The sequence below is a fragment of the Falco rusticolus genome, chromosome 6 (genome assembly GCF_015220075.1).
Source record: "Falco rusticolus isolate bFalRus1 chromosome 6, bFalRus1.pri, whole genome shotgun sequence".
NCBI lineage: Eukaryota > Metazoa > Chordata > Aves > Falconiformes > Falconidae > Falco > Falco rusticolus.
The window spans coordinates 78510517-78528956 of record NC_051192.1 but is presented as its reverse complement, the minus strand read 5'-3'; the positions used below and the strand labels follow the sequence as shown (position 1 = coordinate 78528956).

At 39.7% G+C, this 18440-nt stretch overlaps 1 protein-coding gene across 2 annotated transcripts in view; it reads right to left on the bottom strand.

The window, feature by feature from the left end:
• Positions 1-80: 80 nt before the first annotated feature.
• Positions 81-18440, bottom strand: part of SMAP1 (small ArfGAP 1) — a 96066-nt gene continuing 77706 nt past the window's right edge. For both annotated transcript variants that reach the window (XM_037391597.1, XM_037391599.1), the window contains 4 exons: positions 12133-12260; positions 4461-4629; positions 3480-3808; positions 81-1056 (listed from right to left, as the gene is read on the bottom strand). In XM_037391597.1, the coding sequence (XP_037247494.1) occupies positions 922-1056; positions 3480-3808; positions 4461-4629; positions 12133-12260 (761 nt within the window). In that variant the 3' untranslated portion in view covers positions 81-921. The remainder of the gene's footprint in view (positions 1057-3479; positions 3809-4460; positions 4630-12132; positions 12261-18440) is intronic.

Here is an 18440-nt window from a genome sequence, read left to right as displayed (position 1 = left end):
TTTCCTTCATTGAAAGTAGGCTTCTTGAAGAAAGAGTGGTCAAGCAGGCCATACAATAATGAAATAAAAACCCACAACCATTTATGGATTTATCCTTTTAATATAGGGAAATAACATTTTATCATTACGAGGCACCATAAAATGTAAACACAATCACTGTCATAAACCTGGATATCTCTGCGAGGAAAAATATATCTGTTCACACGGAGTTACTTTGTACACACATTGTGCCGCTAGTTCTCTCTGTGTACATGCCTTGGGAGCCAGATCAGATACTTTATCACAGGAAATTCAAATGGATCAAATGCTCATTTTTAAAAGAATATAGCACTGATTTGTAGAACTACAGTAACATCCAGGTTTATCTTTCTTTCAATAACCATATTCCCTGTTATGCACACCATAATAACATCACAGTGAAATGTATGATGAAACAAAATTTGTTTGATACACTAGAAAACATTGCTCAGTGATACATTTACATTCTATTTATATATGATTAAACATTTGTTCATACAGTACCTTCTACAGGATTACTGGGTAATTTTGGGGGGGTCAGGGTTCATATTTTTGGATATTACTAACATGATAGCTACATCCCTTATATGCAAACATTTGATCTAGAATTTTGAGGGAAAAAAATCAGTATGTGGTTAAGCAGCTTCTTAAATACATGGTCTATGAAATCATACGCATTGTATGAAAATGCTGCCAATGATGTATAAATGTATTCTTGATCTGCTTTTTACTACATCAAATTCAAATCAATATAGACCACAACACGGTCAGTCAGTTATATTCTTAATCTGAACAGCTGGGGAAAAAGAAAAAGAATATGTACATGGAAGGAACAGCGAAAGTAAATGCATCTGAACAAGGAATGTTAGGTGGCTGTTCTGGGTGAGACTTCTATTGCAACCATCATTTCCACAGTTGTGTGCTGAGAGTCTGACCAGAGGAGCTTCCAGTCCATCCTGCCACTGTGCTGGGGGGCTGGCCAAAGCCCATCACGTTGCTGGAGCTGCTGAGATTCATTCCAGCCATTTGCTGATTCATCTGTGAAGCACACACACAAGCCCAGTTAGCACTGGTGCTGAAACACAGCACACGGCTAGCCAGAACACAGTTGTACCTCCAACTAGCCACCCAGTTAAAGTATGTTTCCCTAAAATTAATATTCCTCATTAAATAAAAATATGGACTCAGTTTCTAAGCATTTTAAAAGAGAGCGGCTTTTTGGGAACCATTCAGTCACCAGCTGACTGGCTGCAGCGCTTGGTGTATATGTCAAGTCTCTATGAACGCTCCACTAGTGAATTTACAGAGTGTGTGACAGAGGAGTCCGATGCATCTGGGTTGAGAAGAGCTTGCTTTCAAAGTTTCAAAGCTAACCAACAAAACTGTGGCAACTGTGATGAAGCAACACCAAAGCAAGTAAGAGAACCTTGTCTACATTTGCAACTCCAGATGTTTTTTGTTTCACCAGTTTTTCTTTGGAGACCTCATAGTCTTGAATACACAAATTTTTACATAAATTGTCCATTTAGGTAGCCATCAACAAAGACTGAGGTGCATTTATAAACTTGAGTATTATCTAAATCTAGCCATTCTTGCTAAAGAATCTACTGAAGTGTCATGGTTTAACTATAATTTCTTAAAGACAAGTGAAATCATTCACATGAAATTAACAACATTTAGTAAAGGTGGGAAAGAGTTCAAAATTCAGCACATTCTCTTCAGAGATGGTGCAAAAATATTTCCACTCTCTACAAATACTATCTAGTCACTGTAATAGTCAGTGCTCAATGTAATGACATTCTTCAGGTTACTCTCCCTCACCTTCTAAAAAATGAACGCTTTCTGCTTACTGAGAAGCCAAAAATCCAGCTGTATAAACAGAGTAAAGGATGTCCCCTCTCATGAGTTTGAGAGCAAAAAAAGCATTTGGAGCAATTAATAATCAGAGCTGATGAACAGAGATGTTGCATAAGCAACATGGGATTCAGGTTAGAGACAGCATTAGGTAAAAATCAGAGTTTATGTAAACACAAACAAACAATACCAGGTTGCAAAACTGAACCAGAATACTGGTGAAAAAAAACTGTTAAGTAAATCACAAACTAATGTTTCAAGGTAAAATTCAGTACTGTGTGCTTTCACACAGATATTTACAAAACCAACCCATCACTGAACATGGAAGTTTAAAAAAAGCTGATGGAAACATGCTTTACCTAGTTGTTAATCTCTCCTGGAGCAAAGTTCTTAAGAAGTAGACTATACAGAGCACGCTGTTCTGCTACGTCAAGCAAGCTCTCCCCCTTTCAACTGGAGCCAGAGATCAGTTCCCAGGTCCCCTACAAACTGTGGAACGTCAGCATGCTGATACCATCTGACGTGCAAGGACTACAGAAACACGTTAAGAGCTTGTTCCATGAGCCAACTTGTAATACTGATTTGATAAAAAGCATGATTTTCATTTCAGAGCTGATATGGGTCTTTTGAAACTTGGATACCTAGCAAAAAACTGTTAGCAGTAAATCCGCAGATTTTTTTACTTTGACATTTTGAAATTATTGCCTTTTAAAAATTACTTTTCAAAGCAGAATGACAGCCTGTGTTTTCAAATAGGGACTGTTGTGTACATGTAAGAAATGCTGCTTACCTTCAGAAACATTCACACCACAGGACTGAGCAGAACAGTAAAAATTAATATAATCCAATCTCAGTAAGACACTACGGTTCACTTCCTGAATTACTAGAGTAAGCAGCGTGGAATTATTACACTGTTCTTTTAATGCAAACAATAGTATGAAAAAAATAGTTGCCATCATCCATACCAAACTCCAAGGGAATCCTTTAGGTTTGTTCCGCCTCCCCCAATAACCTCTCAAATACCCGACTTCAAAATGTTTCACTGGATATCGTACAAATATAGTACTAAGTGCACACTACCGCTTTTAGAGAACCTTTTAAACACGTTTAAAAAATTTTAACAAATAGCATGAAAATGCTACAGATAAATAATAGATTATTGGCCTAAACAAATAACCTGCAGGAGAATGTTAGAGTGCAAAGCACTGCACATTTACTGAGGTTTATCCTAAAGTCTGTAAATTAAAGTATTAATTGTTAATGGCTACTCTCATGCAATTAAATTCTGCCTTTAAGGCTGCGTTTACATTTCAATATTTTGTAACAATAGCTGAGCTAGCTTTTTACCTGGCTAGTTCAGATGCCTGGATGACAGTAGCTACAGAGCAGAGAATGGAGTTTGGTTTACCTTGGCAAAATTTATTCTCAGCTTATGTATTAGTTATCTTTAATTGAGTTATTCACTGATTTTTTTAACGTGTGCCTCTGAGCAGTTCACAGTCCAGCAGTCTGTAACTTGGCTACACTGCAACTTTCCTCCTACAGCCAGTCTGTATCTGAAACGCAGCCTGTTTTCGAAAGCACCCTTGCCTGGGAATAGCCTTTACCTGAGAGAGGTTCCATTGAGCTTGTTGGCTTTGTTGCAATCCATACTTGTTTTGTGGCGTGACCATCTGTCCCACCATTCCACCTTGAGGTCCAATGACATTTTGAGGAAGTCCCATCACACCAGTTTGTGTAGTACCAGTAAATCCATTGGGCATTCCCATTCCTACCATCACACCTGTGCTCTGTCCCATGACTGGCACTGACTGTCCCATCATGTTTCCCATCATCCCAGGTGCTGCAGGCACAGGAACTCCCATGGCTGGAAAGCCTTGAAAATGAGTTGATGGTTGTGTGGTAAATGGCATAGAAGACGACCCCATGAACATACCTGCACCAGAGAAGGGAAAATTTCAGCAAGTGTGTTTTGTGATTTTCTCCCCGGTTCCCCTAAGTCAGAAGTGCACCAAAATAATCTGAAAGGATAACTTAATCGAGTTGCACATCAGTGAGGTTAATTTAGTTTCTGGTAGAAGTAGAAAATTGCTTAAAAATGCTCAAGGGAAAAGGACTCGCCACCAGAGGTTAGAAGCCAAACAGAGTCTGGCAAATCGCTGTGATGAGCCAGAATCTTTTAATCATTGTATTGGAGCTCTTTGTTTTCCATACAAACATAGCCAAAACCAAGATACGACAGCTCTGTGCTGATCCTGGCAGCCTGGTGTTTGCACAATGGAGACTCAGACCTTAAGTGATGAATTGGATGGCAGATGGATTAGATCAGATGGAATTCACAGATCTTTCAGTGAACTGTATACTGGGGAATTTGAACAGCTATAAATAAATTAAAATCCCTATTTTTTTCTTCAGCTTCTGTATTACATTTCAGTCATTTTCCCATTTTTATAAAAGGTAAAAATAAAAATATTTGTTTTGAGTATAGGTAGAAGGGTAGCCAACCTTAGTTTTACACTTGTAGGAGGTAACTGTTCTCAGTAAAGCTTAAAATGGGACTGAATAGAAACCTTCACGAAATTATTTACCTGGAGCATTTTGCTGCTGCATGGTTCCTGTGCCATACAGTGATAAGATGGAGTCTTTGGAAAGTTGTTTCTTTGTTGACTCTTCAGATTTTGTTGTTTGCTCAGTGAACAGATCAAGATCCCCAGATGCCGCAGACAAGGTGGCAACTGCTGGTTTAGTGGAAGCGCTCTGGGAAATAAAGGTCAAGACAGACTACTGAATGAAACTGGTAAAAGATGTGAACGTTAAATTTTTACTGCACATCCTCACTCCTGAACCAAAGAAAACCCAGTTCTTTTACAGAAATTAACTTTAAGTAAATGAGGATTTAGACAGATGTAGCATGACCAAAGGTGAAAAAGCAGTGTATACAATACGGAAAGACCACCAGACCGGACGGAGGTTACAAAACAAGGAACACTAAATCCCTGGCCAGCTCCAAGGCGTACACATACAGATCATTCATTCCTGTTGCTCCTACATTTTGCATCAGTCAGAAGCATAAATCATGAGCTGTAGTTAGATTATGAAAAATAATTAGGAAATCAATAAGGAGATTACAATTCATATCTCATTAATCCTCTCACAGGCAGAATAGATTACAGCTAAAACAAAAGATTAAGTGCTTTGAAATGTACTGCTACAACTAAGATCCACAACCAAGATGAACGGTATTTTTGGAGAAAAGGCAAAAGTAAAATTTTGGTCGGTCTACTTCAAAGTAATAGAATTTTTAAATACATTGTTTATAATTGACTTAGAGTTCTTTAAGCACGTTTCATTTATTGAGAAAGCATAATTATCTAACACCGCAGTCTACAACCAAAAAACTAAAATATGCGCAGGCTGTCAGGGGTTTTATTGCCCTTGCACCAAAATGTTTTGTAAACAAATTAGATCCAGGTGTCTTTCGGTGCTGTTATTTTGCTGCTCCTACACATGCAGTTCCATATGGGGGCTTGCTTAGGTAACTAGGCAATATACTGTGTTCTTCTTATTTCTTAAAGTACACGATTCATCCTGTTACCAGTGGGAACTTTTAACGCAAATCAACTGTATGTGCACTGAAAAAGAGCCAGGATTGCAATGTGTACTTAAATTATGGCCTTATTTTAGTCCAGCTAAATACCTGATCCCACAGCATGTGCGAGTTTCAGCTCTCTGTGTGCTACCACCATGACCAGACTGGATCTGCAACTGGGTCCATCTATTTACTCTCATCACATACCCAAGTTTAGCAGACAAGAAGCCACCACAAAATAGGCAGATACAGAACACACCTATATTCATGCTTAAAGCAACCACCTCCAAACTTCGGGTGCTGCTGGCAGGCTGCTGACTGGGCCCCGAGAGGTCCACTATGGTCACACACACTTACACAGACATTCAATATACAGCTTCAGAAAGCACATCTGACACCCGAACTGCTAAAAAGCTCTAGCAGAAGGCAGCACTATAAGTTAGGGAAAGAATAACTACAAAAAGTTCTGGTACCAGCTACATTGGCCAGAAACCGTCAACAGAAAAGAGCGCAGATTCACGTGGCTGGTGATTAAAAATCTCCAAAACTGCTGTGGAAAGGGAAGAGTAAAAGAACAAGAAATGGGAACTCTCTGGCAATTGAAACCCCACATTTATACAACAGCCAATTTGGGCCCAGGTCACCAGACCACAGGTGATGGCACTACAAAGGGAAAGCAGCCAGAAAGAGACCAGGAATTGTTCAGCTCCTGTGAAACCTTCTCTCTGGCCCATCTACACTTAAAACTATCAATTTTCTTCTGTACATATAAAAAAGCCACTGCCTCTTGTGTATTACTGCCAAAATTTTCTACCTGCAAAGTAAAATCAACGACAGTTTTTCTTTTTTTTTAATGGGTAGTAGGAAGCCCCTCTCCATTGGAGACTGTTCTGTATCAGTGTGGCATAACCAGTCTTTGAAAACACCAGAGTCGGGTTTAAGAGTACATTCAGGTAAAAGCCCATCCTAAATAGCAGTATTTGTTTAACCGTGCATGTAGCCAGGGAGTCCCAGTATTGGATTATTCCATACTGGCATGGTTCTACCACAGCATCTGCCTAAGACAGCCTCTGCACAAGAGCTGTGCTCAGCAGGCTGGAGAAGAACATGCAAGTTGTGGAAGCGAGTTAACGGGCAGCTTCCTCCTCGCTGCTTTGCATGGCAGTAAGGAAGGGGTTTGCTTTTCTCTAGAAAGGAGAAGAGCAGACACGTCTGGGTTTGGTGGTGTTCAGTTTTTTTAAACAAATAATAGAACCAGAGAAACATCATCTCACCTGGGATGACCCACGGGTTTGCAGTGTCTCCAGATCTATGAAACACTGTTACTACAGGAGTTTTAACGAAATAAAGCAAATCACTACATGTGCGCACAGAAGAGAAGGGAGACCTGAAGACCTGGAGGACTGATCATCTATTACGTTTACATCATGAGATTAAATGTTCATTTAAGGTCTCTTCATTCCATTTGTTTATGGAAGATTTTGAGAGGAGCCAAAGCATGGAACAAGCGCTCCTCAAAGCGTTCCTCAGCTAAATAAATGGCAAGTAATGCAGAACACATGGCCAGAAAATAGCAGGTGATATTCAGGTAAAAAAAAATGCACAACACTGACATGATTTTCACACATCTAACATTCTTCTGCTACCCGAGACCTCTGTAGAAACACACCTGGCATACATATAATAGTTTTCCTTTAAGAAAGGCTACATGCAGTGCCCTCAAACAGTCACTGTACCAAACCAGAATGCTCATCAGGTGGTTAGGGAGCATGCTGCCAGGCAGCTTCATGATGTTAGTGTAACAGTATTTTTCAAAACTACTCAAAGTCAACTCCAATATGCTTCATGTTTAAAAATAAGTAATTTTTGCCATCAATAGCTTATGTATTACCTGTAAAAGATAATACGTATTCAAAAGGAGTTTTTACTGTGAAACATTACTCAGATGTGTCAGGACCACAAACATGGTAGCTGAATCCATCACTTCACATGTGCCATCTGACAACACGAATAGCATGTGGCTAGCAAGAAGTTTAAATTAATGCATGAGACTGAAAAGAAGTATTTCCATTTTGGCTTTTAATTCCTAAAAGACTGCAAAGCAGCACATAAAGATCTTGACATCCTCAATATTTTAAGTTGGTCTGACAGTTGCAGCAGTCCAGATGGCTTCTGTCCATTGCCTGTGGTCCTGTCACTGGGCACCACTGGAAAAAGCCTGGCTCCATGCTCTTGCACCATCCCCTCAGGTATTTCTACACATTGCTGAGATCACTCTGAGCCTCCAGGCTGAACAGGGCCAGCTCTTTCAGCCTGTCCTCACAGAATCACTGAGTGGGTTGTGTTGGAAGGGACCTTAAAGATCACCCAGTTCCAGCCCCCTGCCATGGGCAGGGACACCTCCCACCGGACCAGGTTGCTCAGAGCCCCATCCAGCCTGGCCCTGAGCACTCCCAGGGATGGGGCAGCCACAGCTGCTCTGGGCAACCCGTGCCAGTGCCTCGTCATCCTCACAGTAAAGAGCTTCTTCCTCGTATCTAAATCCACCCTCTTTCAGTTTACAACTGTTACCCCTTGTTCTATCACTACATTACCTGATAAAAAGTCCTGTGTGTCCCTGTCCACCCCCATCTTTCTTATAAGCCCCCTGAGGTACTGGAAGGCGGCTGTAAGGTCTCCCTGGAGCCTTCCCTCCAGGCTGAGCCACCCCAACTCTCTTGACCTGTCCTCATACAGGAGGTGCTCCAGCCCCCTGAGCATCTTCGTGGCCCTCTGGACACACTCTTAACGACGCCCATGTCTGCCTTGTAGTGAGGGCTTCAGAGCTGAATGCAGCACTCCGGGGGGGGTCTCACGAGAGCAGAGGAGAGGGGCAGAATCACCTCCTTCGACCTGCTGGCCACGCTGCTTTTGATGCAGCCCAGCAGGCAGTTGGCTTTCTGGGCTGTGAGCACACACTGACGGCTTGTATTTTTCATCCACCAGTACCCCCAGATCCTTCCCGGCAGGTCTGCTCTCAATCCACTCATTGAAGCATAAATACAGGCTGAGCAAATTGCCCTGATCCAAATGAAGGAACTGAACTTCAGCTTTCAGATCCTTCAGAATTCAGACAGTGGTAAAATAAACATAAGCAGAAGCCACAAGCAATTCAGTTCATCATATTACAAGGACTAAATAGCTCCCCGGTAAGACCCTGCTTAAGTAACGTTCACAATAAAGCGCACTCTTGAAATAACACATTTCTACATAAAAACTGAGGACTTGGACACTTTATCATCACCACAACTTGTGAACGAGTTGAAGCTTGTCTGCTGATCTGTGGCGACCATACCAGGTACACCACCTGGCCTCAGGGGAAAATCAGGGTTTAAGAACATCTAAAACATACTACTATTTTACATGAAAGCTTATCAGATTTGAATCGTGAAGAACATACCATCTCTATAGATTTCTCAGCCACTGAACAAATTCTCAGCTCCCAATGCAATACCCTTCAAATTGCGTGCACACACTCACACACACAAAATCCAAAAAAGTTTGACTGGATTTTAGTATCCTGCTTGGAGAAAAACTTACATTAGATGTTTCAGTGAGTTAATACTTTCAAAGTTAATACCTCACAGTTCTCCCGTTCTCCCCTTCCCTGTAAGTTTCAGTGAAGAATGAAGATCACGCTTTTGCTGGAAGACATACCCTCACAAAGTCTGAAATTAAAATCTGGCTAAAAGTATAGCTAAGAATGATAGAGCTCTGCTCAGTTCCTGTACTTTGTTTGGCAACAAAAAACCTGTTCTAATAGCTGTGATTTAGCTATGCTCACTTCACATGAAAAAATATCATTAAACACACAAATGTCTTCCCTTTTTTCTGTCCATGAATATTGTACAGTGGGTAAATTTATAGCGTACGCCTTTTATCAAGCTTTATAGCAGGAGCTGGGTAAGGTAACTCTTCTTAAACCCCTTGAGTTTGCCAATAGGCCAAATTCTAGAAAAAAAAAGTTACTCATTCACATATTGTTTTTTACCAGCCCTTTTCAAGTTTTTTATCCAGCTATACAGAATAATAGGAAGAAATACTGTGTTTTTGAAAACTGTAATAAAGTCATATATCCCGAAAGCACAGTGCAAGTACATACAATCCTAAATGCTCAAGACATTTGAAAAAGGAAAAACAAATGCTTTTGTTTTCATTTGAAAATCATGTCCTGGCTATTTCAATGGTCATAAATCCTAAGGTTTGCAGACATCACCTTGTTCCAGTCTCATAACAAAACATTCAAACAGACATTTCTGTACTCCACAGTGCCATAAAAACACGTGCGTTTAGCACTAAATGGCTGCCTTTCAAGTTAAGCTAGAAAAGAAAAGCAATCTTGTGAGAAATCCACAGTCATACATTGCTTCTACAAATCAGTCTGAGGAGCACCATTAAACTCCCTTCTCTTTCGATGCTGACAAATCCCACTGTGACCTTTCAGAAGCACCTGCTATGCAGAACATCATGATAAATATCTCTGAGCGAGAAAGCAAGCCACACTATTCCACATTTGATCCATTCTTCAACTTTTTTTTTTTTTATTTCAATGCATTCTATTAATAGATATTTCAACAAGTACTACTCAACTCGACTTAAGAATTGGCCATGAATTTCTACTCTACATTTGCTCATTCCAAACGCAAGAACTGAATGTTAGGGTTACTCAACTGCTGGACTGAGTGCTAGTTTATGCCCACTTTCCCATTTGCAATCTCACACAAAATAATTACACAACAGAATCACACCCCTTTTTTTTACTTCAAGGAATTAAACAGACTGAGCTCTTAAAAATCTCACATTTTGAAGCACCCTTTCCAGTCTCCAGTATTCTCCTGACTCTTCTCTGAATCCCATACAACTTTTATCCATATTACAAGGTGAAAGATGTTACAAAACTCATACCACTGCTAAATGAGAGGTACTCTCAACTTTTGCCCAGCATCAGTTCCCACACTAGACACTACCATCCTGAAACACAAGGCCTACAATGCCCTGTTAATCCTAAAGCAAAACAGAATGTTCCCTTTGCACCAGTTTACCAAGCAACCCATGTAATCAGCATCAGAAACCCCATCTTCTGCCATTTACCCACGTCCCTGTTTCTTATCTAGGGAAATTATCTGATTATATTACTTTTTCTTTCAGATTACCAACTAAACATGGAAGATAATCAAGAATTAAATCTTGTAATACGCCATAAGGACCAGGAGTTTGATAGAAGTTCTGTTTGCCGCTCCTGATTATGGCACTCAGAAAAAAGCAAAATACCATTAAAAATCTGGAGCGTTTGTTAACAGCAAGTAAATGTATTCATGCTTTCTAGTATACAAACAAGGTGACACTTACCAGATATTAAGAATAATACTATCCTTTTTACCACTTTGTAATCCATCTAGTAAGTACCACACTTGGTCTAGAAACTAGCACAATAAAAATAAACTACGTTTCAAAACATTTCTCTCACAGAATGTCCAGTGACTAAATCTTTATCATAGACATACACCTTGAATTATCTAAGTTAATTGCTAATAGATATAATTCAATATGTTTTAGCAGCCACTGCATTATTTACCCCATCACCAATAATCACCAGCCAGAGAATCACCCTTCTCTTTGCTGCTTCTTACTCTTGAATATTTAGCCTTCTTTTGGATTTCCTGTATTCTACAGGTAAATCACTCGCTTAATCAGTGGGTCACATCATTTGTTCAAGGAACTGAAACAAGAGAAGAAGGCTCTTCTCCTGCTCCAAAAATAAGCTTCTAAATTACCTTAAACGGCCCCACAGATGGGGAGGTTAGCTGGGGGCTCCTGGGAAGCCTCCCTCTCAGAAGCCAGGCTGGGTAAGGCAGCATGCACGTGTGCATTCTGATCTGCACACCAGCCACACTCATCACCAACACCTCGTTCTTCGGGGCTGATAGCTACTTTAAGAGAGCTGCAGGTTTATGCAGTTTCTTTGTGTGCCCCAAAGCTGCCCCTCTCAGCTACAACAGGCACGGCAACGGGGTCGCTTCCAAACTATCATCGCTGTGAGAGCAGGAACAGGCCAGGTGCAGGGGTTACGCTACCCTTCTTTGAAGGAAGGCAGGCATGCAAGTTCTGAGATGAGGCAAAAGACAGATCAGCCCAGTAGTAGTTTTTCTTGACATCTACTTGAATATGAAGCTTGAGACCCCAAACTTTTAGCAGCTCTATGACAGAAGCACCTGCTGTAGCCTTTCCTAAATATCAGCATCACAAAGCAGTAAGAGGTCTTGAAAAGTATGACTTAAAGCTCAATAACCTGAGAGCATAAAGTAAAAATATATTCAGCAATACCTATTAAAAAAAGAACAAGATAAGAGGCTATAAATTAAAAGAAAACATGACTACCATCACCAGGGTAAGACAGAATCCAGTTTAGCTGGATAACCAGGAACCAGAAGGGAAGACCGCACTATCTCTTAATTCTGTATTTAAGCAGTGCAAAAGCTTGAAAAGGTGAAAAAAACCCGTAGCCATTACAGCTGAAGAGTCTCCAGCCATGACTGTTGAGAAGTACGCATTCTTTGCATGTGAGTTCGCTGAAGAAAAATACGCACATGCACACACGTATTTATGCACACATATAACTAAATAAATTATACCTGAGCGGGAGGTACAGCAGCTGCTGGTAAAGGATTAGAGATCATCGGACCGAAGATATCCAGGTCATCATTCAGCGCTGCAACAGCAGCAGTGCCCCCATTTGTAACAGATGCTTCAGCTGGACCATCTTAAAAAGACAACAGAATCACATTTAAAGTGAAAATTGTTAATATTTTAACAGCATGAGAATAATTAAAGCTGCCCATTCCATCCTACCCTGCCCTCAAAGATGTATACAATTTCTGAGATAAGACATTTTGCAGACTGTGATATCGTTCAGATTTTGAAAGAACTTCTTTCCCTAAGAAGCTGGTATACTAGTGTGCTTCAGAAAAAACACAGTCAACATCAAAACACTTAAAAGACTCCCCTAAGGACAGGCATGCCAGCTTACCAGTACACATTACTCTTTTTCAAGTCTCTTTTTCAAGCACACCAACATTTTAGTGAGAATTTAAACAGATGTCTTACTGAGAAGGCCCAAACTTAGTAGGCAAGCCAGTCTCTGACAAAATACACTGATCTGTGTTCTTGAATTAAAATTTGTATTTTAAAATCCATAAAGTTATTCTTGATATGCTAATTTACTCAAGGGTACATAATTAAACTTTGCATTAGGAAAAAAGTTTATCCTTCCTCTTCTTTCAAACATACTTTGCACTGACTTTATTCCACAGCTCCACACGAACAGCCCTGCCAGGCACACTGGGCTAATTATCCGTAAGAATCTATGGCTCTTACTCTATATAGTTAACCTTCTACAGCCTTGGTGCTTGTAACCACTTTAACACATGAATACATTTAGCGATCTAGGTGAAAGTGGGTATGTGCAGGACGCTTTGAGAAGAACTGCAAGAAAATACTTAAAAAGATGTAGGGACAAAAATACCACGACATGGTTTTAAGGAATAGAGCAACTACTTCCCATTTGATATTAAGCTGTCCAAGAACAAGTGGCAAGAATTGCCTATTAAGTTTTGTACCTAATCATATCACAAGTGGGTTGCCGTCACACAGAGCTCGACAAATATAAAGTTAAGTCTAGATTATGCTGAATGCTATGAATATTGCATAGTGTTAACAGCAAACTTAAGAAAGCTTTTTTTTAAGCAAAATAAGAACTTCAGTCTCAATGTATCCAATACTCACGGCAGAAGTCAGACTTCTCTGGCAGAACAAACTGGCTGAATTAAGTCAAAATTTTCTCTCCAAACAGAACCACCATGACAACTAGCATGGCTGTTTATATATCACAGGAGGATCAATATTCTAAAATCCCCAGATTACAGTACACTGAAAAAACTACCATTAACATCATAAAACAATTTCTACCTGATGCTTTAGCATGTTTAAATAAACTTCCTTCTCACTGTATGTGTTGTATCCACTGTTCTCTTTATTCACACTAAGTTTCTGTAAAGCAAATGTTACCTTACCTAGCACCCTAATTAAACGATGTGGGTTGTTTTGTTTGCTATTAAAGTCACACAATTACACATAGGTAGCTAACTTCAAATATATCCATCAGCAACTTCAGATGTACATTTACAAACTAACACAGCAATATATTCCCAATTTTAAACACAACAGAATACAGATGGCCACCTTTAAACTTTAAAAAGCATCAAAGACCAAAAAAAATAGCTGCTATGTATTTCAGAAAAGGTGTCAACTTCCTCCTTCTGCTGAACTTTAAGAAGTTATTTTCCAGTGCCCTACACCTGCAACAGTTACCTACCTGAGTGAAAAGATCCATTTCAAGAGCAGAGGTCAATCACTGGAGTATCAGCATTAACAGTTTAGTTGTAACATATGAAACGTATGTCTTACTACCCCAGAGAAACATGTAAGGCTGAAGGCAGGTGTGAGATTTAGGCACTTTAAAGTTTCTAGAACTCTAACGCAGACAGACAAGTGGTCTGATTAATAAAGAGCACAGCTGAGATGCAGTATTTAATTAAGACCAAATCATAGGAAGCTTCCTACATTTATTTAAAATATTACAATGGCATCTCTCACATAATTGCAACATTCTTTCCCATCTGCTAAAGAACAGTCACGTAAGAATCAGTATTTTGTTTTTTCTAAGAAAAAAAGATATAATAGAAGAAAAGAGTAAGTTATTACTTAGAAAGGTCTCTCTTTGCTCTCCTCTACTTTTTATTTAAGAACACAAATAACTGGCAGACTACAGCAAGATTTGTCTCCCTACAGGCTGAATATCATAATTTTTCATTACTTTGTTCTGCCACATGCAAGCTCACTGCAGTTGGAGACTACCTGTCTGGCAGCCCAGAGTATCGACAAGCTGGAACAAAATAGCAGAAGCAGTAAAAAGCACCAGTCAGTTGATCAATCTGGAAACCACTTGAGTGAGGAAACCATCGCAGAAGACCGACATGACTTTTGGCTGTTAGCTCATAAAAGGACATAACATGCATGCTGAAACGATCCATTCAGAAGATCGCCACTCAGATGCCTTCTCATTTCTGTCTGCCTCCCAACTCCAATGGATGGTGGCCCCCTTTTAGCTGCCTTATATGAAAGTATTTATTTTAAAGATAAAGAATGTCACTGCTGTATATCTGAAAACCTGACACAGAAGTCACGAATACCAAAATCCAACAATGTACAAGACGTCAGAACCTGCCACCATCCATGCATATCTGAATTCAGTCTTTGCTAATCTGCGTGCCTTAGTATATACAGAAAATTTGGCAAAGCTATAGCTGCTGCAGAAACCACAACTCTGAACTGAGTTTAGCATATGTAAAATCCACAGCATATTTTTTAAGCACTTACTGCATCTTCTTCATACAGGGAATTATGAAACATCCAAGTGGAAGGGTGCTGATTTGCAATTCTTTGGGAGCTAGATGCTTGCTTTTGTGACTACTTCAGATATTTAATTAGAGTATAAAATAATTTATGTATCAAACTTGAACATTAATAGCTTTGTATTTGCTAATTCTCAAAACCACTTCATGTGAACGGGAAAGAGACCAAATTCTGCACGTTAGCAATGGCAAGCGGATCCAATAACGAGAACCAAAATACCTTGAAGGCAGGGATATGAGAAGGACAAGTGAGTGGCATTTGCAAGAAACTGAAGCTCAGCAAGCATATTTATTGCCCAAACTTGTGCAAATTTCATGAAGATAACTGTGCTATCTGGAAGAGCTAAGACCCAACAACTGCACAAAGGCCATGGGAATGGCTTGGCAATATTAGCTCTTCTATGCGGAGTAAATGGTGAGTGGCTTGACAATAACCATAGGGATGAAGTAGCCACCTCAGCCAATTCTATTACTACATCATGATTTGATTTTGCCAGGAGAACTGCTGTTCCACCAATTCTGAAAAGCAAAGTTACAAACTCATCTATGATTATGACAAAGCTACTTACACCTTAGTGCAAAGGTCTCCTCCTTCCCTTATTTCTGTTCTGATGAATGGAAGTCAGTGGACAGTATAATGACCAGATGTATAATCTGCTCCACCATTCCACCCACAGCAGTGCTTTAAGATGTGTGTAAATAAATAAACTGGCAGTTTAAGTAGCAAGCTTCTTCTGAGGTCAGTTCTGCAGACAGGCAGTTCCAAAAACATCTCCCCAAAGGATCACCATTTCAGATAAATTTAGGAACGAACGATGCATAATTTTCATGCAAAAGGATTGTCTGGAATTAATAATTTAATGTTTTCATTTTCTCAGTGAAGCACATGCATTTAAAAAGTCTCTCTCTTGTCATATACCAAAGTGGTTCAGTTTCCCTGAATGTAAAAAAGTTTAATATATAAGACTGAAAATTTAAATGCAATCATTTACTAAAACAAGCATTTCACATATTTAGAACATTCACAAGAGAACACATTTGCAAGAACATAGTATTTTTCAAGCTTTTAATATGCTGCTTACAAATTAATACTACAAAACCACAGGTTTTTGCTAGATCACTTCTGTATATGTGTTACTTGGTAGTATACATACCTCCTTCATCTCTTACTGAATTTTACACTACAGATACATATTTCCCTGTCTGTATCAGTACAGAAACCAGACATTTTTAATTAGCATTTACAACACAGTTTTAAGGCTGTATGAATAGTACTAACAAATAATCCTGTCTTACTGATTTCTCAAAAATGTAATACTTGGAACATTGATATCTATTAAAAAGCGACTTTGAAAACATTCCCCCTTGAAACTAAAAGATTCCATAAAGAACTAAATTTTAGAATATAGAAAATCCTAACTGTTTTCACTTCAGTTTATTACTTGTAGCAATATTAGTATCTTAAATTTTTATATATATATATATGCCCATGCAGGCATACACATACTTGTATTCCAACACAATAGTTCACACTAATTACACAGAGATTACAGATATTCTCAACTTCAAAGCACCAGGTCACTGATTAGGAAGCACTTCCTCCTTTCCCTCCTAATTTTAAAATATTTCTGTAGCATAAGAAAGATATTCCAGCAGACTTCTGAGTTCTAAATTATTCTAAGTATATTACTTTTCATTCAACTTGTGCTGCCTACCATTAAAAACTAATTAGAAGGGGTGATGTGTATTTAACAGAAGGGAACACAGCTACAGTCTTTCCAGGAAACAGGTCATAATCAGACTAAGCTATATAGGCCTCCCTGAACATACTGAGAAATTTATAGCTTCAGCCATCACAGAATTACTTTGAAACAACTAACTTTTAATCAACACTACTTCCACCACTTTTCCAGAGAATGCATCTGTAGCAAGGAATGGAGATGTGGCAGAAGCCATTGCAACCAGAGTGCTGGCAAGGCAGAGCTTCCACGCTCGGTCAGAGAAGGCAACATGACAAGTCAATAGATGCTGTTCTTCACTGTTGCTCCTAGCTGTGGTCCCAAATCTTCACTTCTTACAATGTCTGACAACATGACAGGTAATATCCACCTGCTGCCTGCCATACTGCGCAACAGCAGATGCTGCTTCTGATTTCAGATTAAGAAGTCTTGTTCAAATTTGACATCAGAAACAAAAGCTATTTACTTGGGTTCCAGTGAAGTTTACCTTTACAGTGTTTCTCGGTATATATTTTATCAGTGCCTGACACGACAATTTCCAGTTCAGTGCTGCCTTTTGTTATGAAAGCTTCCATACACACCATTAATCTTTGGTATATCTGTCTGTATCCATCTGTACCATGTGACCAGCAGAAAAGCTTCAAAGGGATAGCAAGAAAAGGAAACAACAAGAAATATCTGCTCTAAAACTTTGTGTAACGTTTCTGAAACTAATTTTCTATGGGACAAACTATTCACAAGAAGTTTGTAAGCTGCCACGTGTTTTTTATATATACAATTGCTCGTGACAGCCATACCAATACCTGCAACAGAGGGAGAATATGCATATGATTATTTATTACCCCAAATTACTAAAAAGGTAAATCTGAGAGAAATAGTTAAATACTTGAAACAAAATCTGGGGCAAAAGTACAAACAAAGTTTGTCTGTCCAAAATTACTGTGGAATTATTTAACTGCATTAGTAAAATTTTATTCACTGCTAAAACCTTCACAGAACTGAAAAAGCATTCATGGGGAGGCCACGTCTATATAATGCTTCTTAGAACAAAAGGTGGAAAGCCAGAAAGCTAACAATGCTGTACGCCTCAAGTTGTTATAAATGTTTTTATTTTGGGTATGCACATTCCTTACCTAACCATAATCTTAACATAGCAGCAATACTACAAATGTTAACATGCTCAGAAGCTCAGGTAGTGGGGTCACACAAACTTCATGAGGTTCAACAAGGCCATGTGCAAGGTCCTGCACCTGGGTCAGGCCAACCGCCAGTATCCATACAGACTGGGAGATGAAAGGATTGAGAGCAGCCCTACAGGGAAGGACTTGGGGATACTGGTGGATGAAAAGCTGGACATGAGCTGGCAGTGTGCATTTGGAGCCCAGAAAGCCAACTGCGTGCTGGGCTGCATCAAAAGAAGCACGGCCAGCAGGTCGAGGGAGGTGATTCTGCCCCTCTGTGCTGGTGAGACCATGCTGCAGTCCTCAGTACAGAAAAGACATGGAGCTGCGGAGCAGGTCCAGAGAAGGGCCACAAAAAAGATCAGAGGGCTGGAGCACCTCTCCTATGAAGACAGGAGAGAGCTGGGGTGGTTCAGCCTGGAGAAGAGAAGGCCCCAGGGAGACCTTACAGCCCCCTTCCAGTACCTCAGGGAGGCCTACGAGGACGCTGGAGAGGGGCTCTTCAGCAGGGTCTGTAGTGACAGGACAGGGGGGAATGGCTTTAAACTGA